Source organism: Psittacula echo (genome assembly GCF_963264785.1).
Source record: "Psittacula echo genome assembly, chromosome: 5".
NCBI classification, from domain to species: Eukaryota; Metazoa; Chordata; class Aves; order Psittaciformes; family Psittacidae; genus Psittacula; species Psittacula echo.
In genome coordinates, this window is record NC_137739.1 from 84,122,970 (window position 1) to 84,144,603 (window position 21,634).

Genomic DNA, 21,634 nt, shown 5'->3' on the forward strand with positions numbered 1-21,634 from the left:
CCTGCCATGGGCAGGGACACCTCACACTAAACCATATAGCCCAAGGCCTCATCCAACCTGGCCTTGAACACCGCCAAGGATGGAGCATTCACAACCTCCCTGAGCAACCCATTCCAGTGCCTCACCACCCTCACAGTAAAGAATTTCTTCCTTATATCCAATGTAAACTTCCCCTGTTTAAGTTTGAACCCGTTACCCCTTGTCCTGTCACTGCAGTCCCTAATGAAGAGTCCCTCCCCAGCATCCTTATAGGTCCCCTTCAGATACTGGAAGGCTGCTCTGAGGTCTCCACGCAGCCTTCTCTTCTCCAGGCTGAACAGCCCCAACTTTCTCAGCCTATCTTCATCCACCTCAAACATTAACATTCCTCTGATCCAGCAGCAATAATGTCATATAACAACAGCCAGCGTTAACTCACCCACCGTGTTTCTGTGTTTGTGCAGGGGATCCTCATGTCTCCAAGGTGACAAAACCACAGTCCTTGATGTCCCCACGGAGGTTAGCAAGCTGCCCACCAAGCACTTCCACAGGCTGCAAGAAGAGGAAAGCACAGCTTCCAAACATGAGCTGAGGGCTGAGAATCAGCACCTCAAGACCGTCTCAACCATTAAGGCCAACGGCAGGCGCAAGGAAGAATTGACAAGGATGTGGATCCCAGATCTGCAGCAGAGCTGGGGCATAAAGAGCCATGTCCAGGAGACCTGGGTCTGTTGTCACCTTTGAGTCAGGGTCATTCTGACATCCCAGATCCCCCACCAAAAGCCCCATCCCAGAAGGAGATGATCAAGTGCAGGCACCGCTGTGGGCAGTGTGGGAAAGCCTTCTTGCAGCTCTGCCACCTCAGGAAGCACCACTTTGTCCATACTGGCCACAAGCCCTTCCTGTGCACGGAGTGTGGCAAGCACCATAGTTCAGAGGAGAGCTCCAAAGCCCATGTGCTGGCCCACCAAGGTGTGCAGCCCTTCCAGTGCACCCAGTGTGGCAAGGCTTACTGCACCAACAAGACCTGTTGGCATCATCCAGGAAGGGGTGGGCTTCAGAGCCCTTGCAGAAGTGGTGGAGGTCAAGCCTGGGATCTGGCTGTCCCCCCTGTCCTGATCTTCTTCTGTACTTATTAAAATGGGGTAAAAATAAACCCAGCAAAACCCCCTAGCTCTCTTGTCCCTCTGTAGCTCAGCCCCAGGCAGAATTAAGCAGTCCTGGAGGTAACTGTCTATGTAGATCCGGGTATTTTGGTAGCTGCTCCTTGGAGCGATGAGCCTACACATGCTGGGCCTGGTGCAGGGAGAGCACTGGCTGTCAATGGCAATAACTTCCTGGAGAAGACACCCACAGTGTTAATGAGCAGTGCTTGTGCTCTGCCTCCATTAGGCTGTCAGTGGGTGACAATGCACCATGGGGAAGGCAGGAGGAGTCTCAAAGCAGCAGCTTGAACAACGCCTTCTGTTCAAGTCTTTAATTAATTGTTGCTCTTCTTGGAGCTCAGCAGCACTTGTGCTCATTTGAAGGGGATGCTGACTGCAGCCATTGCTGGGAAGCAGCTCCCAAGTGTTACCAAGATATGTCTGTTGTGCATTTTTGAAGAGCACTTCTCACAAGTAGCAGAAGCAAAGTCCTACCTTGGAGCTAGTGCTGAGTGTTCCTTCTCCACTGTCACGTTTTGCTTGCTTCAGGCCTTGCAGTGACTGGATGGTCTCTCTGAGGACATGAAAGAATAGCTTCGTGTCTCACTGTGCAGTGCAGTTTTCACTGTCCCCAGCTGAGAGGCTCCTCACCTCTCCAACACTTCATCTCGGTATGTTCGGAAGATTTTGCCTTTTCTCTCCACATTCAAATTGGGTTCATGAAACTATTATTTCCCTTGTTCTTTTTCTCCCATTCTTGCTTCCTCTCTTCCACATCTTCCCTGCTCCTGTGCCAAAAAAGCTAAAAGGCAGCACCACCACAACTACACCCCAATATTCCCACTGCTCCAGCCTCTTCAGTGCTTATTTGGCAACTGGGTCCTGTTTCAGGAAGGAAGTGCACAGTTCCCAGTGCTACGTGAACTTGACCTCGTAGGAAGAGATGGTCAATACCAAACCTGATGGAGGTCTTTCACTCTTGCCCACTCTGCACTCCCTGTTACACAAACACTGCTTTCATTTGCTCCATCCTCAGTTTCAGCTGTTCTTGCTCTGTCTTGCACCTCTCTAACATCTGCAGCTCCCCAAAAAAGGTTTGTTTAGGGGCTTAAATTCTCTGGGCTTCTAATGCCCAAGAGGAGGGTGTAGCATCACTCATCAGTCAGTTCCCTTTTGGGCTGCTATGAACACAGAAACAACCTGAAAAGCTTCTCTTTGCAGTTTCTACATTCAGCTTTTGCTATAAACTTTTACAACCAGTCTGCAGACAAGGAGCTGGAGTCAGATCCAGGACACTTTGATGTGAGGATGGGAGGTGAATTCAGTCAATAAACCCTTGGGTGTCCTTATTTTCAGCTGTTTTCTTTAAAGTGAGGGGCAGAGGAGCTCGATCTGTGCCCTGGCTCCTGGGACTCAGCATTGGGAGCACAGGCCCATGGGGGGGCTTGTATTTGAAGCTGAGTTTTCAAATATTGACACAGCTGCAAAGTGTTCTCGCTGGAGCCCGGCTCATGGGTGCGTTTGAAGTGTGTGCCCTCGGTCACAGAAGGGGGAGCAACTGGGGGAACAGAAAGGGAGAATCCAGGCCCCTAAAGCCTCATCTGCTGACCTGTGACCTGCTTTAGCTGAGAGAATAGGAGAGAAAGAGTAGGAGCAATTATGAATGAGGAGGTCTTTACAGAATGTTGTTCTCTGACAGCTGATCTGAGTAGGTAGGGGCAGGGCTGTGCTGTGCTGCACGTATCACTTGGCTGCAGGATAAACTTGGCCAGCTAATCTTGACTGAGGATCCCATAGGTGACTCCCACTGGGCAGATGGTGCTGATGCCATCACCGTGTTTTCGTCTTTATCTTAGAAGCAGCAGTTCTTATGTGACAACCATTTGCTTGATAGCAAAATGATGAATGAGGTTGTTTATTCCTAAGAAAATCCTATAAAAGCCCTGAAAACCATGATGCTGGTGAACCTCAACATGGATGGGATCTGTGCAGCATACCATGGCCTGACTAGACATCAATCTGATGCTGTGCAACTTGGTGTTGGCAGCATCTAATGGAGTGTAGGATTATCTCATGCTATACCCTTTCTTGTGTTATGTCCACTAAATGGTACTTTAGTTAACACATCATGGGCTTTGAGTGCCTTTCTTACTGGGATCCACAACAAACTCTTGCACCAGTGCATTACATTTGGTGTAGTTGGCAGGATCCTGGTGAGAAACCCGTTACTGGAATAAGTATAGTGAGGAAAGGATGGGTGCCTGGTCCCATACACTGGCGTGGGGAACAGTTAGATGCTGTGCTGCATTATAATGCTGATAATCGTTATGCTTTGGGGCAGCAGATCACTTGGCTGCCTGGAGACAAGCTTAACCCGTACAGCTTCAGGCAGCAAGCACCAAGCTCTCCTGGCTCCTGCTCAGCAGCTCCTGAATCCTCAGGGACAGGGGAATCCCTGTGTGAGGGGATGGGGATTCATCCTTTGTGACTGTATCCAAAGTGCTACAACTGGGGATCAAACTGTCTAACTCACTTCAGGAACATAGAAATACCCCAACTGAACCAGGAAACTGTCATAGAGCAGATGAAGGCCCAAGAAAACCGGCCAAGGCCAAACCCGCAATACTTTGCTCCTTGGAAGCTGGAAAAAATAGTTACATAGGAAATAAGCAATTGCCAGGAACTTTCTTCACTTAAAAAAAAGAGTAAACTCCTAGAGGGAAAGAGATCAGGGCTCCCAGCTGTGTTGAAAGCCATCACTCTGGGAGGGTAAAGGTAAGAATCTTCACTCTCTTACCCTAAGAAAGAAAACAGCATCCATCACTCGTGGGTGGGTGAAGGCAGGGAGAAAATAGGTATAAAGAGTTGCTTATGGGAACAGCGACCAGATGTAAGCACTGGATGTTAAAGGAACATCCAAAGCTTCCAGTAAGTCAAAGCCCCTGGAGAGGTGACAGCTGATGTGCACTGTCCTGCTGCAGAGGCCAACTACGAGAATGGGAGAAACAGAGAGGAGCCCTAGAAGCACATTACAGAACAAGAAAAGGCTGCAATGTGAAGAGCCAGCATCTTTAATTACCAACATTGTTGTAAGGTACCAGAAAGGGCTGGAAAACATCCCAGGATGTAGTGAAGATCTCCGATTGTAAAGCAAAGCCAATGCAAAGAAAGAGGTGAAACATAAGTGATGGATGTAACCTTGAGTAATCTTGAGCTAAAAAGGTTGCAGCAGTTACAGTTAGCAACCTAATGGCCTTGGCAGGCAGGTTTGTCCCATTTCACAGAGCGAAAGAGGAACAGCAACTGGAAAAGAAGCAGTCAGAGATAGTGACGGGATGGTTGGTCTCAGTGAGGCTTTTCTTAAAGTGCATAAGGAACACAAGGATTGTAGAGCCAGAACAGAAGTAACGTTAAAGGAATACAGCATAGCTAAGTATTGGAGGGTATTCGTACCTGCCTGATAACCAGGCTTAACTGCTGTGTTCTACTGTTGCTCAAAGTTAACCTTACATAGTGCATGATACCATAGAAGGTGCTGACACCTTTCCTTTGAAGGAAAGATGAAAAGAATGAATGGAAAAAGAAGTGACTGAGAATATTGCCAGTTCCTATGAAGGGAAATACTCTGGTGATCTGTGTAATGGGATGAGAAGGTGCAGGCCAGTGCTGCACATGCCACTCGGCCACAGGATAAACTTAGCAGCTAAGCCTAACTGGGGAACCTATCTTAGAGTGAGGCTGTGTATTTGTATCTGCACATCCTTTTGATTGAAAGCAGAAATGACAAATACAGTTGTTTCCTTCCAAGAAAAGCCTATAAAAACCTCTAGGACCATGACACTGGTGAACTTCAGCACAAACGTTACCAGTTCAGTGTGGCATGGGATGATGCTGTATTACTTGGTGTTGCCAGCATCTGAAGGGTTTAACATTATCTCATGCTATCCCATATCTCAGTTTGCCTTCAGAAATTATCCCCAGCAAACTGTATTTTAATCAATGCTTTACAGAGTTTGGGTGCCTTTCCTATTGGGATCCACAATGAACATACCTCCAAAGCACAGCAGCATCTGTCTCTCTACATCTGTCATCACTACAACTGAGGAGTTGGCAGCAGTCTTCCTGCAGTGGTATTTCTTCCCTGCATTCACATCCATAGGGGCCTGCTCAATTACAGAATCATGGAATGGTTTGGGTTGGAAGGGACCTTAAAGCTCACCCAGTTCCAACCCCTGCCACGGGCAGGGACCCCTTCCACTAGAGCAGCTTGCTCCAAGCCCCTGTGTCCAACCTGGCCTTGCACACTGCCAGGGATGGGGCAGCCACAGCTTCTCTGGGCACCCTGTGCCAGCGCCTCAGCGCCCTCACAGGGAAGAGCTTCTGCCTAAGAGTTCATCTCAGTCTCTCCTCTGGCAGGTTAAAGCCATTCCCCTTGGCCTGGCCCTACAGGCTCTTGTCCAAAGCCCCTCTCCAGGTTTCCTGCAGCCCCTGGAGCTGCCCTCAGGTCTCCCCTTAAGGAGCCTTCCCTTCTCCAGACTGAACAAGCCCAGCTCTCTCAGGCTGGCTCCAGGGCAGAGGTGCTGACACCTGCTGAAAGCAGCCCTGAGGTCTCTTGTCCCACCTGCAATGAGAGACCAAACCCAGATTATCATATAGAGTAAAGAACCTGTCCTTGCCGCTGCCCTCCCCATCAGCTCAGCAGGACCCTCCATTGCCACATGGGCTCACACAAACCTGGGGCCCTTTGTGCCTCCTCCCCCAGCAGCGGTGGTGGCTGCTGTGTGCAATGGCAGCAGCTCTGATTCCACCACTCCTCCAAAACCTGCCTGTCCCTGCCTGTGCCCTCTGCCCAAACACAGCACAGAGTCTTTCTAGGGCTGTGCTCCATCCCATGCTCCTCCACCCAGGTCGTGTCCATCCCGGACCATTCCTCACGGTGCCTCTCCAAACCCCAGGGATGTGTGTGCAGGAGGAGACACTTCACTGAGGGAGGGAGGAAGCCCCTGCAGCTGCTCTTTGTACCAGTGGCCACAGAGTCATTCCTCAGCCATCCTAATGCTAATATTTGCACTCCTTCCATGGAGACAAACATTACAGCCGGACCTGCTGCACAGAGGCAGAGCTCGGGACATGCTCTCTGCTGACAGAAAGCTCTTTGGTGCCATGTGGCAGCCCCTGGGGTTCCCCCCCAACCTGGTGGCTTCCTCACTCTGCCAACTCTGCTTGATGCAGGAATTACTGGAGCTTTCCCAGCTCCTGAAGCCCGGTTCTTGACTCAGGAGCTGATGACATCCCCACTATTCCTGCCTCCCTGGTCCTGGAAGCCTTTGTTTTCCTGGCTGGCTTTGGGTGTGCTCATCAGAGCTTCAGTTTCCTTTTGGATGGACTTTTGTGTGTTCCACTGGGGTGGGAGCACAAACTTGATGCTGCTTCACCCTCTTCCGCTCCGCTGGGAATTGTAACGCAGTGGGAAGTTTGCACTGCCAATGGCACTGCTGACATAATGGGAGGAAAATTCCACCCGGGCTGCCTCGGGCACCCCAGGTCTGCTGCTTGGCATGGGGTGATGGAGAAGGGGCAGACTTAAACTGTGTGTTATGGTGCTGTAATACCTGGGACTGAGCTTGCTGATAACTGCAGGGAGAGAAGGCAAGTTGGGGGGGAAAGTGAGGTGGGGCTTGCAGCTAAAACCAGAAGGATTGGGAATGGCTCAGGAGCAATCCAAGTCTTGCTGAGTGTAAGGATACCAAAGTACAGCCCCTGAGAAGAGGCAGTGGCAGGGACCCAAGCCCGTGATGTGCCAAGAGCACCAAGGGAAGAGGTGCGAGCTACTCTGGATGGGACCTCTGGCAGAGACCTCTCCGTGCCCGCCTGAGTTCTCCCTGTGCCAAGCCTGTCCCCTCACTCCTCCTGCTGTCTTCCCTGTTAGGAAATGGGATGCTAATTGTGGTCCTATGGGCATCCAGAGATGTTTCAATTGTCTTCCACCAATTAGGAAAATGAAGATGCCCTGAAAGGAGGGAGGGATGCCAAGAGAGGAGGGATAAGAGGAGCCCCGGTCCCTCTGTCCCTGACACACCACGACCTCTGGAGTCCTGTTTCTTCATTCTGGTTCAATATTAACCCAGCGGGGCTGTGACTCCGCTGATCCTGCTCCCTTTGCATTCCCCCACAGGCAGGGCTGTGCAGCATGGCACACCACATAACCAGCGTCCTGAGGGGCCTGCTCTTGTCCAGCCTTCTGCACCTCACACTGAGCCAGGCTGGAGGTAAGACACGATGGCACAGGGACAAGGATGGTACCAGTGGGGACAGGAGAAAGGATGATGGGTTATTTCTATCCAGGAGCAAGAGCCAGTGATAGGTTTTCTTGAGAGGGCAGAAGGACCTTGTAAAGGGTTGAAGTTGGGAGTGAGGATGCTAAGAGCAGAGTGAGCACAGGGCTTTCCTGCAGGGGAGCATCCAGCATCTGCTGACAGCAGCTCAGTGGATGTTGTGGATCACTTGGGAGATGATGGGGAAGGGGAATGTGACTCAGTCCAGGACCACATGCAACACAACTGTGGGCTCTTCTGGGCTACAGCTCCTCGGTTAACCCGAGTGGCTGCAGTTTTCCATTGCCCCCACAGCTCTACCTTATCTAGATTTTAGGTCATACGCAACATGCTGCCTTTGTGCTCACTGCTGCTTTTCTCTTACCAGTCCCTCAAATCCACCTATCTTAATACGAGGTTAGGTCCTCTCTGACCCACTGCTGTGTGTGGGAAGAGCTGTCTACAGGTCTCAAATCAGGGTCTCTGACCACGAGGATGGAGCCAAGCTGTGCCTATTGCACTGGTCCGAGGTTGGCAAGACAAATGCAGTGGCTGGCAGGGAGCAGGAGCAGGCTCCAAGCAAACAAGCCTCAACCGAACTACAAATGAGCAGAGCAGCTTCGCTGAGGATAGCAGAGGGTTCCTGTCACTTGTGCTGCCCAAGTGATGTGAGCCCTGGCACATAGAGCGCAGAGAGCCCGCTCTGATCGCATAGACCCGGCAGGGCTCTCAGCTCTCCGTGTGTGGCACTGGGGGAGGCTGTGGGCCCATCACACCCGCAGCACACGGAAGGGAGGGTAAGCGGCCCTCCGGGTGTGAGCCCCGCTTTGACTGCAGTGTTCTGACCCGGTAGTTTTCCTGGAAAAGGGGCAGGCGCTGTCGGTGCTCAAGCGCCCGCGACGCGCCAACAAGGGCTTCCTGGAGGAGATGCTCAAGGGCAACCTGGAGCGGGAGTGCCTGGAGGAGAGCTGCAGCTACGAGGAGGCGTTTGAAGCCCTGGAGTCCACAGTGCAGACGGTACGCGTGCGGCTTCCCGGGAAGCAGGCTCCCGGCTGAGCCCGGTGGTGGGAGAGCGGCGGCTGGGGCTGCAGGACTCGGTGCTGTGAACCCAGGGTGAGGCCAACGCGTGCGCCCCAGGGAATGCTCAGGCTTCCTAAGGGAGTTTCGCTCCTGCGGCCGCTCCAGGGAACGTAGCTCAAAGCTCAGGTTCCTTTCCCTCCCTCCTCTCTCACGTAAGCCTGAAGTGATAGAGCCTTCGCATTTGTCCTCAGTTGCATCTTCCACTGATTCGGCTGCTTGGAGACCTCAGAGCAGCCTTCCAGTATCTGAAGGGGGCCTACAAGGATGCTGGGGAGGGACTCTTCATCAGGAACTGGAGTTACAGGACCAGGGGTAACGGGTTCAAACTGAAACAGGGGAAGTTTACATTGGATATAAGGAAGAAATTCTTTACTGAGAGGGTGATGAGGCACTGGAATGGGTTGTCCAGGGAAGTTGTGAATGCTCCATTCCTGGCGGTGTTCAAGGCCAGGTTGGATGAGGCCTTGGGTGCCATGGTTTAGTGTGAGGTGTCCCTGCCCATGGCAGGGGGGTTGGAACTGGATGATCTTAAGGTCCTTTCCAACCCTGACTATTCTATGATTCTATGGTGCTGCACACATTTGAGCTGCCACAGTCCCAGATGCTCACAGGAGAGCTGGCTTAGCCACTGAACACTGAGTGCAGGGGGCCTCAAGGCCTTTTGAGCTGAAGCTTTTGCAGCATCCTTCCCTTGTCCTGGCTTCCAGACTCACTGACTCTGCTGAATTTGTTCTGCATCCTTCTGGGATTTGCTCCTAGCCCCAAGGCCGAATTCTGCACCCAAGAACACAACAGTAAACAGACAGACAGGAGCCTGAGCCAGCGGGATACAACCTCCGTGGGGTATCTCTGCAGCAATCACCCCCGGGCTGCACAGCAGAGACATAGCTTCAAGAGCTGAGCAATACCTGCCTGTGATCTATCTGTGCCCTTACGCGTCCTGGGTTCAGCTCCTTGGACTCCTGCCCTGGAGCCCAGGTTCTGCTTTCACTGCAGGTTGATGGAAGGTGCAGCATCTTTGGTCTCTTTAGAAACAACAGGATTGATTACCGAGTCTGATGAGTGGCAATGATGTGGTTTTATAGTGGATTGTTTTGCTTTGTTGGACTGTAGTAACCGGTATCCACAGAGCTAGGTTAGTCTGGTCCCTGCGGTGTGATGGGGCAGTGCAAACCCACTAAGCAAGGGCTGATGTTTCGCCTCTCTACACTTAAATACATGATTTTTATTGATTTTCTTTTCTCTTTGCAGGAGGTGTTTTGGTCAAAATACCAAGGTGAGTCACGTCAAGTCCTGCAGGTGCTCTGCTGTCCCTTAGGATGCGCTGTCCATCCTGGAGAGGTGGCTCCCTACCCTCTCTCGCAAGGGCTCACTTTCCAGGACAAAGCACTTGTGTTTTGCCCCTAGATGATGAACTGGCTCAAACCAGGATGTTCATTTGGATTCCTTTCATACAATATGTACGTTTCCTCTTATTTTTCCTAGTATGTCAGGGCCCGGGACGGTCCAGGGCAGCTCTGGATGCTTGCCTAGAAGGTAAGAAACTCATGTTAACGTCAGCTCCCAGGTACAGCGAGTGCCAGGAACTTGCTTCCTGCAGAGCTTGCAAGGAAAAAGCCAGAATCTAAGACTGGTGAAGCCATTGATTAGAAAGAAAAGTAGGAAGAGGGGAGTTTGCAGTTCCTTTCTTCCTCTTTATTTCCCAACAAACCATTACACAAACAGCATGGGGTAGATACCCTTCTCCTTGTGATACAGTTCCCAAGGCAACCTCTCAACAGGGCTCTGACCTGCTCCCACAGCCAAAGCAAAGCACAGAGCCTCAGGGTGATGCTCTTCCTACCCCATGCAGAGAATGCGTGTGCAGGCTCATGCAGCAGCAGTTAAAGGGAGTTGTGGGATGGTAGCTCTGACCTTGACGAAAAACATCCATTGCCACCAGCCCTGGCTTACCCTGTGTTGGGATTTTGACAGGTAACTGCTCTCTTGGAGTGGGCCACAACTACAAGGGGACCATCAGCTACACCAAGTCAGGGATTGAATGTCAAGTGTGGACAAGCAAATATCCACATATACCGAAGTAAGTTCATCTCCCATGCGCCCCTAAAGGGTGCTCCAGGGTGTCCGTGCTTCCTTCCTGGCCTAACCAGCCTTTTCTCACAGATTTAATGCCACCATTTATCCCAACCTCATCGAGAACTACTGCAGGAACCCAGACAACCACTCAGAAGGGCCATGGTGCTACACCCGCGACCCAACGGTGGAACGAGAGGAGTGTCCCATCCCAGTGTGTGGTGAGTCTCAGCTCCACATCCCATCCCAGCAAGCCTCCCTCTGGCAGGGAACACTGCACTGAGGGACACTGACTGTGCCAGGGAGGATCTTACATGAAGAGAGGGCCTTCAGGGCAGAGGAGCTGCATCTTAAACAATAACAGAGGTGAGAAGGTTCTCTCATAGTTGCAGCAGTGAACGGGATGGAGAACCATCCCTGCACTTAGCACCTTCTCATTTCTGCACCCTACAGAGCTGTCTCCCCTGGGGCTTTGCCTCAGAACTGGTAGAAAGCAGAGAACCTTCTCACAGCAGAAGTTTCTCTTCCAAGAAAGCAACGAGACAAAACTCACTGAAGGCAACAACTCCAGGTGAAAGCCAGAGGGGTCACAACCATTGTGACCATAGGGTGTTGCGAAGCTTGAAAGCCATTGCCATTGCCTTGGTCTGCAATGTGGGAACTGGAAGCAGACAGTGCTCCGCTGTGGGGTGATCAGGCATCTGTACTGTCCCTGTTCTCTAGTTAGCTCCTGACTGACTCCTTGCTGTTACACTTACACGCACATGGATATGGCAGGAAAAGCCTTGCTTCAGTGCATGGATGCGGCAGGACTGTGCTTTTGTGCACAGCTCCTTTGCAATCAGGTTGACATGAGTCAACCTCACGCAGAAGCAGCCTCACCAATTAAGGTGAATGCGACTTGCTCAGTGGCTGTTGTGCTCCAGGGTGAGCAGGAAGAGGGTCTCTCTTCATATGGGGATGCCCTCAGGGCACAAGGAGAAGGCAGTGTGCGGACATGCAGAGCGTGATGCTGCAGAACAGGCAATCTGGTACCCACTCAGGAAATGCTGCTTAAAGCTTACAGCCATTAAGGCACTTGCAAGAAGAAGCGTGGAAAGCCTGGCAGGAACGTTTTTTCTCTTATCTTTAGTTATAGAAATATTGGCAAAAGTTAAATTTGCTGCTTTCTTAGCTCATCACAGTAAAAGCCTCACCCAAATACGGGCTAGGTATGAGTTTGAGTAAAAGGCATTGGAGGCTCTAACACAGCAACATTATGATGCTTGGGCACCCCATCCCTTGAGCTGCTTCTCAAAAATACCCCAGAAAGGAAGACAACATTGTCCCTCACAGCGTAGTGGCAAACAGAAACGTGATAAATAGTGCCAGCCTCAACTTACCCCCATTGAAGGAATCTCCTCTGACACTGCAGTATTGGAGAGGGCCACCACATGCATGGGAGCATGATGGGAGCTCCCAAACATAATGGGACACCCCATGGAACTCCAGGCCCCAGTAAAGAGGCTCCAATGCTGTTTGCTAACAGTACTCCTGAGTACAAAGTGATGGCTTAAATCCCAGCTCTCTGTTTTTCCAGGTGAAGAAAGGACAACAGTTGAATTTACTCCACGGGTCACACCACCAGCTCCACTGGAGCCCTGTGAAGAAGGGAAAGGGATGTATTACACTGGGACCCTCTCAGTCACTGTGTCGGGAGCTAAGTGCCTGCCATGGAACTCTGAGAAAGCCAAAGAGGTGCTCCAAGGAAAACACATCGACCCAGAGGTGAAGCTGCTGGAGAATTACTGCCGGAACCCAGATGGAGACGATGAGGGTGTCTGGTGTGTCACAGATGAGCCACCCAACTTTGAATATTGTGACCTGCACTACTGCGGTGAGAAGCCTGCATTGGTTTGGGTAGGCACAGGCAACCAGCAGCAGTATGTGTGGCTAGGGTGAAATGCGTGGCCTGGGAGGCATAGACAAGGGAGCCCTGTATGTCCAAATATAACATGTACTAACCTGCTGTACCTGTTACACCTCTCATGTGTTAACTTCCCCCTGGTGGGAGAAGAGCTGGTGGGTTTCAGCTCTTCCTCTTTCCAACAGTGGGCAAAAAGCATTAAGAAGAGCAGTGTTTTTAAAACATCCTTCCTTCATCAGACCCACTGTGCACAGAAGGAAACATTTACATTGGAAACCGCATTGTGCATTATGGAAGCTGCAGCTAGGCCTTTTACCATGTTGGTCTTTGTCTCTCTCAGACAGCTCGCTGGAGGATGAGTATGAACAGTCAGAGGGAATCTCCGGCCGTACCACCCTTCCTCAGGAGTTCAAAACCTTCTTTGATGACAAAACGTTCGGTTCAGGAGAAGCAGGTGAGCAAATGAGCAAATGGTCCATGAGAAACTGAACATGAGCTGGCTTCAGTGTGCGCTCGCAGCCCAGAAAGCAACCGTGTCCTGGGCTGCATCAAGAGGAGCGTGACCAGCAGGTCAAAGGAGGTGATCCTGCCCCTCTCCTCTGCTCTCGTGAGACCTCACTTGGAGCATTGTGTGCAGTTCTGGTGTCCTCAACATAAAAAGGACATGGAACTGTTGGAACAAGTCCAGAGGAGGCCACGAGGATGATCAGGGACTGGAGCACCTCCTGTATGAAGACAGGCTGAGAAAGTTGGGGCTGTTCAGCCTGGAGAAGAGAAGGCTGTGTGGAGACCTCAGAGCAGCCTTCCAGTATCTGAAGGGGGCCTATAAGGATGCTGGGGAGGGACTCTTCATCAGGGACTGTAGTGACAGGATAAGGGGTAACGGGTTCAAACTGAAACAGGGGAAGTTTAGATTGGATCTAAGGAAGAAATTCTTTACTGAGAGGGTGATGAGGCACTGGAATGGGTTGCCCAGGGAGGTTGTGAGTGCTCCATCCTTGGCGGTGTTCAAGGCCAGGTTGGGCAGAGCCTTGGGTGTCATGGTTTAGTGTGAGGTGTCCCTGCCCATGGCAGGGGGGTTGGAACTGGATGATCTTAAGGTCCTTTCCAACCCTAATGATTCTATGATTCTGTGATTCTATAAAAGCTCCAGATACAGCATCACTGTTTGTAGAAAAGCTGCAGCTCCTTCCAGCAGGGCAGTCACTGCTTCTCAGTGACACCAGTTTGCCAAGTGCTGTCAAACCAAAGGACCCTCAGAAGTCAATCTCCAGGTACAACATCATGGAGCTAATAAGTGCTTCCTTCCCAGGCTCTTCCAGCTTAGCATGCTGACCGCAGACAACGCTCTCCCCTGTGAATCAGGGTAATAACAAAGGCAGGTGACCTGGGTTTTTGTTTCCAGACTGTGGCACTCGTCCTTTATTTGAGAAGAAAAAGGTAACGGACAAAAGTGAGAAGGAGCTGCTGGACTCTTACATTGGAGGCAGAGTTGTCCATGGGGACGATGCAGAAGTTGGCAGCTCTCCTTGGTAAGCGTTATCTTGCCATGCTCTTCCATAGGGAATGGTGTCTCACTTCCCTTCAAGTGGGGGAAAGAAAAGGGCTTTCCCTTAGCATGCAGGCATTAGGGTGTCTAATCAAAGCTTCTCCAAGTGGTTGACAGGGCACTACTAAACCAGCTGTACAGAAACTCTCCTCTTGGGCCAAGTGCACCTCCATCTGGGACAGCAAGAGTGCTGGTGGGTTTCATCCTCAGCTCTTCCTCCTTCCAGCTTTGCTGCTGCAGAGAGGATGAGAAACCCCTCTGGGTGAAGGAAATAAGGTTAATGGCCCTCTGCACAGAACATACAGGTCCAGGGAAACTTCTCCTAGAGCACTTAGGCAGTTCTCTCTGTCAGTACAGCACAATGCTCTTCCTTGCTCACTGCCAGTTCTGCTCTTCCTGCATGACACTTGGACACACTCAGCCATCCACATCTGTAATCCTGCCAAGTCTTCCTTCTTCTTTGTCTCTCAGGCAGGTGATGCTCTACAAGAAGAGTCCTCAAGAGCTGCTGTGTGGTGCCAGCCTCATCAGCGACAGCTGGATTTTGACTGCTGCTCATTGTCTTTACTATCCACCCTGGGACAAGAACCTGACCACAAATGACATCTTGGTGCGGATTGGCAAGCACGTAAGAGCAAAGTAAGAGCCTGGATGAAGTGGGAGGGATCTAGCCTTTCCCTTGGAGTAATGAGCTACAGTGAGGTTGGCCTATCAGTCCAGTATCAGTAACACACATAGCCCATGTCTCATGCCTGTCAATAGTGGGATCTAACGGAGCTGTCATTTGCTGCTCTTGCTGATCCCAAAGGCTGAAACAAAAGGGAGGGCAGAAGCATGCCAAGCCTGAAGGGTGCTTTGGTGTAATTGTCTCAGAGGACACCTGAGAGTATCGTGAACTCCAGAAGAGTCTCATTTGCTACTGTACAGCGAGTTCTTTCCTTCATGGCTATTTCAGGTATGAAAAGAATATAGAGAAGATTGCTCTGTTGGATAAAATCATCATCCATCCCAAGTACAACTGGAAAGAGAACATGGACCGAGACATTGCCCTTATGCACTTGAAGAGACCCATCATCTTCAGTGACTACATCCATCCTGTCTGCCTGCCTTCCAAAGAGGTTGTGCAGAGGTGAGGAGACCGTCCCACAGGCCTAAAAATGCAGGCTACAAAAGCTTCCTTTGGCCCTTCAAAGCAGACCTAAAAAGATGCATTATTTGGGCTATTTGCAGCAAGAGAACCAGGCAGGAGAAAGCTGTTCAATGCATTTGATTGTACCCACGCTTCCTTCCCCAGGCTGATGCTGGCAGGTTACAAAGGGCGAGTAACTGGCTGGGGAAACCTGAAAGAAACGTGGGCCACCAGCCCCAGCAACCTGCCCACAGTGCTGCAGCAGCTCAACCTGCCCCTTGTAGACCAGGAAATCTGCAAGGCATCCACCAAAGTTAAAGTCACTGACAACATGTTCTGTGCAGGTAAGTAGCCCTGGAGACAGTAGATTATATACATATGTATATATAATACTGATAGATTAGTTATGCATGTGTGAAAAACCCAATTCCTCATGTGCTGTTAAGTTCCTGTCTAATAATTTGAATAGGTACACATCTATACTCATAACTTGGGAAAGAATATTTCTTTTCCATGTCACATTTTATGGACCCTTTACAGCTCTGTCCTTTCTCTTCCAAGCTGAGCCACATTGATTTAACCTTTCCTACTACAGAAGGCTTTCTGAACTTCTGATGATCTCTGTACCTTCTTAAGGCTCTTCTGGCACTATACCCTTTTGGAGAGAGAACACAAATGATCCCAGAATTCAAGACACAAAGAGACTACGGATTTACCAGTACCAGTTAAATACTTTCTGCTGTATTCTTCATTTGCTTGTAGGAACTGAAACAGTCTGCACAAATCTGCCATGGTTGACTCTGTGCTGCTTGCATCTAGTAAGATGTGACTGCTTGGGTTAGGATGGAAGCCAATTTCCTACCGACAATACACTGTTCTTATGGTTTCTTTTTCTAGACCAGGTTGGATGGGGCTTGGAACAACCTGCTCTAGTGGAAGGTGTCCCTGCCCGTGGCAGGGGGCTGGAACTGGATGAGCTTTAAGGTGCTTTTCAACCCAAAGCACTCTGGAATACCATGATAGACAGCATTCTTAAAAGATAGCATACAGCAGAAAAGGGGAGATAGAGGTGATGGGAAAACGAAGAGATACCATCTAGTTCATCAGGAATTAAAGTGAAATCCCTTGCCTCTTCATAGCAAGTCTGTAGGAAGACAGCTGGGGAAGAGAAAGAGCAGAGCCTGCAGAGTGACATGAAAGTGGAAGTGAGGATGGCAATGTGTCTCCATAGTAAATACAACAAAAGATCAGGGTACATGGAGTACTACACACATAGGAGTTTGTAAGACAAGAGAAAGGCATAGTAGCTCGAGCTACAGCTACTGAACAGTGGCAACTGACACCAACAGCAATTCTCACGAAAGAAAACAGGACTGAGAGCACAGAGGGAAGAACAGGGTGGATTCAGGAATGCTGCAGACAGCAGCAGTTATCTGATTTACATACAATATAAAACACAAAACAGCTTCCTAAATTTCAGTGCTATAGTTGGCATAAGAGTAATCTCTTGGCTCTCGGCAAATAGATGCAGCAATACTTCAAGGAAGAGATGGCCAACACCAGCCTGCAGTCAAATGTCCAACTTTCTTCCTGCTGTAGGTTACAGTCCTGAAGACACAAAGAGAGGAGATGCCTGTGAAGGGGACAGTGGGGGACCTTTTGTGATGAAGGTACGTTCAACTAGTTTGAGCTCATAAAACACACAGAGGTAGGTTTGTGCTATTCCAAACATCTGTAACAGTCTAAAAAGCAGCAGCAGAGACAGAGGCTGCTGGAGTGGCTGAAGCAAACCCATCTCATGCTCAAGGTGAGCAATCGAGACAAGCCCTGCCATCCAGCCCCACTTCTGTACTGAAGTTCTGAGCTGCTCAAGGTCTCAGCACAGAAAGATCAGCTGCAAACACACAAGGGATGGCCAATTCTCACTTAAGAGGTTCAAGAGTAAAGTTACTCCAACAAGCTGGTGTTTAGTAGATGACAGTCTGAATTCCAAACCAGTTTCCATCACTAAACAGGCTGGGGCATATACAATGCATAGACCTCAAAGTACCTTGCTCCTTGTGTCAATCCCATTTTTCTTTGCTTTAGAACCCAGATGACAACCGTTGGTACCAAGTAGGAATCGTTTCATGGGGAGAAGGCTGTGACCGAGATGGCAAATACGGATTTTATACCCATGTATTCCGCCTGAAGAAGTGGATGCGAAAAGCCATTGAAAAACATGGGAGATGAAAGCATTACCTTACTTGCTCCTGGTTTTGCTACAATGCTCCACTTCCTACAACAGAAGCATAGATCCTGAAGTAAACCAGTAACATCCTTACAACTCAAAGTATTGTCTCTTGAAAATAAAAGCCCCCCAAACCATCATCTTACTTCTGTTCATGCTGAGTTTAGTTGCATTTAATGGCACTAAGCCATTCCAGTAGCCAGGAGTACAGATAGAATGGAAGTGATTGCACTGGTGATTACCAGTTGTGCTTCAAACAACTCCTCCTCCCTCCCATCAGCTATTGCTATCAACAGATTTTAGACCTTGGATGCTAACCTTAAGCCAGTTGCAGTAAGCACAATCCTGCCCCCAGGCCCTGTCCATTTCTTCCCTTCAAGTCAACTCATTTTCTGTTCTAGAACCTGAGTCAAGAATGCACTGGTGACAGTCACCTACAGTAACTGTGGCATTACATAAAACACCCATACCAGTGTCAAAAGGAAAGCAACTAGAACCCATTTTGAGGGCAGACCTTGTTCTCAGCTACAACAGCAGACAATACCAGCACCACTGTTCATAAGGTTAGCACCTTAAGAACTTCAAGCTGCCAGCTGTATACAACAGAAGAACGTGGGCCTGCATACATTAAGTGGCACTTCCATTACTTCCATACTGTATGGCAGTAACTTTCTACATGGCAGGCGGTGCTGGGTCCTCAAAGTGCATTTTCCACCTGCAGTGCAAGATTCAGAGGGAAACAATTCATGCACATTGTCCAAGGGCCTCCAATGGAAGCATCCTGCACTACACCCATTTGGTTGCCTTATAAAGCCTGTTCAGGAATTACTCCCAAAAGCTTTAGCTCTTTCATTAACTTCCTGTAGCAGCAACGTGTGGCACTGAAGACCCAGCAGTAACAGCAGGAAATACATATTTTTGAGTAGCCGATTTGTTCAGCCCAATTTTCTCTTAAAGTAATGATGAGATTTGGAAACTGTCCTTGCTCCCTATGACACCATATTCCTAAACTCGTTCACAGTGCCAGCAAGTCACAGAAACAGGCAACAGTGAAACTTCATTGTGCTTCATATTAAAGTGTGTTAAGCAGCAGAGTGACTGCGTTTAAAAAGCAAGAGATATCTAAGTTGGATATAAATGAAGTTATCAATCAGTTACTATCGGGCCACTTCCCTGAAGATGGCTCATTCATTTAGGAACCAACTTGAACACAACCCAATTTGATTGCCCAAAGAAAGCATAAAACCAACCTCTCCAATACATCTGAAGAAAGAAACCTCACGAGCTCCAGTTCCACAACTGTTTAAACCATCAACAACCACAGGCATCAGGCACCAAAAAGGTTTATCCCTCCTCATGTTTAGCCTCACCCTTTTCACTGCTACCTAACCGTCTGTGAGATACTGTGCATCTAAAAGGGCAAGCAGGACCATACAGCTTCTGGAGTAAGTCACTGGAATGCTGACTTGTTACAAACAATACAGAGGAATCATTTTTAAAATTCAGTTTAATGTTATTTAAATATTGTCTGGGCTAGAGATTAGGCTTTATTAATGGATGTGCACAAGTTTTAGTTCAGAACTCCCAGGATATTGAGTCCAACCAAACACTACAGAGACAACAGGGCAAAAACTCGTTCATAGTAAGCAACTGTACCTTCTGCTTCTCAATTATTCCTGTATTTCCCTTCCAATTCAAGCTCAAATTTAAAATAGTTGTATGCAGGTTTGCAGGCATCGCTGTTTTAACATCCTGAGCTAATTAACAAACAGCTCTTCAGAATGGCTACCGGACATGGTAAAGGAACATACGGATTAAATCTCAGTAAGTTACAAAAAGCAGCTAGTCATTGAGAGGTAGTGGCAGTAACTCTAGTGTCAGCCAGCACAAACCATTCACAAACAGCCCCAAGTTAAGTGCACAAAACCTCAGTGCTTACCACTAAGGGCCAAACCTCCACTTGTCATACAGTTCCACAAGAAAAGTGCATGCCCACTTCAGGTTAGGAAAGGAGACTGGGACTACTAAACCGAGGTGGTGGAGCAATGAATGGCATCACGTCAATTAACACAGGATGGAGAACACTCGCAAGTCACCTGCTACCGCAGTGTACAAACTCACCACAAGCACCAAGCAGTATTACAGCAACTGCAACCCCAGCCGAGGGGTCCTGTAAGAGGAAGACTTCAGCCATTTGCAGAAGCTCTGGCATAGATCTGCTGTACAGGTACTACTTTAAAGCCACATTTTCACTGTAATCAGGCAAGATAGCTTGAGTAACAGCCCTGACGCAGAGACTGCTGGTCCACAGAGCAAACAACAAAAGCAGCAGTTGCATGGAACAGATTAAAATCTAGATCAGAAGTGTGCTATTTTAAGCCTGCCTCTCCAACTTGTCAGTAACATTGTTCTAGCTACGGAAGAGATGTGCAATTTATGCTTCACAGCCAGCTCTCTCACAGAAGTGCAGTAATAAGGTGAAAACATGAATGACGGGGCTAGAAAGGCTACACAGGATATGTCTTAGTCTTCACACTTGTAGCTTCTGAAAAAGGCTAATCAGAAGACTACAAAAGAAGCAGTGGTTATAGCTTTTGCAGACTGGAACTACCAGGTGTCTTAGTTACACCAAACAGTAGAGTCTGCTTACATCAGATGCTTAAGAGCAAAAAGGATGTGGTGATGAGGTCTACCTGCATGAGGCGGACTGCAAAACCTAATGAGTCAGGATACATGAGTCCACTGGCTGTACATCCCTGCTAATCTATTCCATATCAACAGCAGCAGGCTCCCTCAAGGAAAGCTTTTGTACGCAGAGGGGCTATGCTTAACCTGGGTAAAGGCATCACAAGGACTAGGTCATTTAAAATAAGCAATTTAAGCAAAGTAAATAGTCTCAACTTACTCTCAAGTTACAGAAACATATTCCAAACAAAAAAAACCCAACTATATGAAAAAAGCACTACTGCTTATAGAAGAAAGAGTGCAAAGTTTCAGGATTGCACCTACAGATAGTATATATTCACTCATCTTCCTTATAATATAACCAAACCCCAAGGTTCATGTCAAGAATAGTTTAGTTCAGTTTCTAGATGCCCGGTCACAACATTCAGGAATAGAGAGTGACTCCTCTAACCAGCAGTCACTGCTGTTCCTAGAGGCTGGTATAGTTAATGCAAACTTTATTTACAAAAGACACTTAAATTAGTTACTTCATGCCATGTGTCCATACAGAACCAACAGTTCAAAGATTACATGGAGAAGAATTCACAAAATTAAAAGCAAAATCACTGAAGATCTTCTAAGAGTTAAGAACTAGGAAAAGATCTTAAAGACAATTGTACAAATAAAAAAAAAAACAAGTTATGAGAAACTACTCTGAGCAAGAATATGGTTGTTTACAGGTCTGTACACTAAAACTAATACACAGACAGCCTTCTATTGTCAAAGAGATGCTCACTGAGAAGCAGAGTATGTACAAATACTTGTGCCACAATGACTCAACCCCCAAAATCCACGGTATTATACATAAACCAGTTTGTATACATTAGGCCTAAATGAGGCCATTTAACTATGAAGACTTCTAGTTTAGTAAACTAAAGCTGAAGACAGCCCAAGCAACAGTGATGCCGTGTCTCTTGCATCTTTATTTGCGACTGCTTTTTATTCTCTCCAATCTTTTTTTCAAGTCGTCAATATTAGCTGCTGCAGAAGAGGGTGAAGCCAGAGTAGTGCCAATGCCAGAGGAATGAGTCTGATTGGAGTCCAGGTCCAGATGTTGGTACTGCTCCCGTGACTCACGGAGCTGGGAGAGCTTACTGTGTAGCATATCTGTAGAGGATGCAACTGTAGGGAGTGCTGGTTTAGAGAGCAGAGACGTCAGAGGTGGTCTGTCTTCTTGCTGCAGGGAGAAGAAAGTGAAGCGTCAAGACAGTGGCAAAAGCCATACAAGAAGTACAAGCTATAATCAATGTCTTTTCATCTTCACACTAAAGACAAGAGGAAAGGGAAGAACCAATACAATAAAGGTGATCTGGACTGATAGTCAGTTGCTAAAGTCAGAACCATGCACAAAGCTAACTCCAATCCTCAATTCTTGTCATTCAAGTAGCTCATGTTTAGCTTGATGTCACTAGGGACAGAGGAGCTATACAGTCTTTAAAGATCATAAATTTACAGCAGACCAGTATTTTACCAAGATGGACTGTGCAGCCCTGAACAGCCTGAAG

The 21,634-nt window shown here is 48.6% G+C and overlaps 2 protein-coding genes across 6 annotated transcripts in view; one reads left to right on the plus strand and one right to left on the minus strand.

Moving 5' to 3' along the window:
- Positions 1 to 7,314: 7,314 nt before the first annotated feature.
- Positions 7,315 to 17,407, plus strand: F2 (coagulation factor II, thrombin; the record flags this gene model as incomplete). The annotated part of the gene is made up of 14 exons (XM_080617990.1): positions 7,315 to 7,393; positions 8,292 to 8,455; positions 9,770 to 9,794; positions 10,004 to 10,054; positions 10,493 to 10,598; positions 10,682 to 10,812; positions 12,171 to 12,467; positions 12,838 to 12,951; positions 13,903 to 14,029; positions 14,518 to 14,685; positions 15,002 to 15,175; positions 15,341 to 15,519; positions 16,775 to 16,845; positions 17,264 to 17,407. 14 exons carry the CDS (start codon positions 7,315 to 7,317, stop codon positions 17,405 to 17,407), a joined length of 1,830 nt encoding a protein of 609 aa, XP_080474116.1.
- Positions 17,408 to 19,007: 1,600 nt separating this feature from the next.
- CKAP5 (cytoskeleton associated protein 5) overlaps positions 19,008 to 21,634 on the minus strand; it is a 52,071-nt gene continuing 49,444 nt past the window's right edge. For all 5 annotated transcript variants that reach the window (XM_080617696.1, XM_080617693.1, XM_080617694.1 and 2 more), the window contains one exon: positions 19,008 to 21,306. In XM_080617696.1, coding sequence (XP_080473822.1) covers positions 21,052 to 21,306 — 255 coding nt within the window. In that variant the 3' untranslated portion in view covers positions 19,008 to 21,051. The remainder of the gene's footprint in view (positions 21,307 to 21,634) is intronic.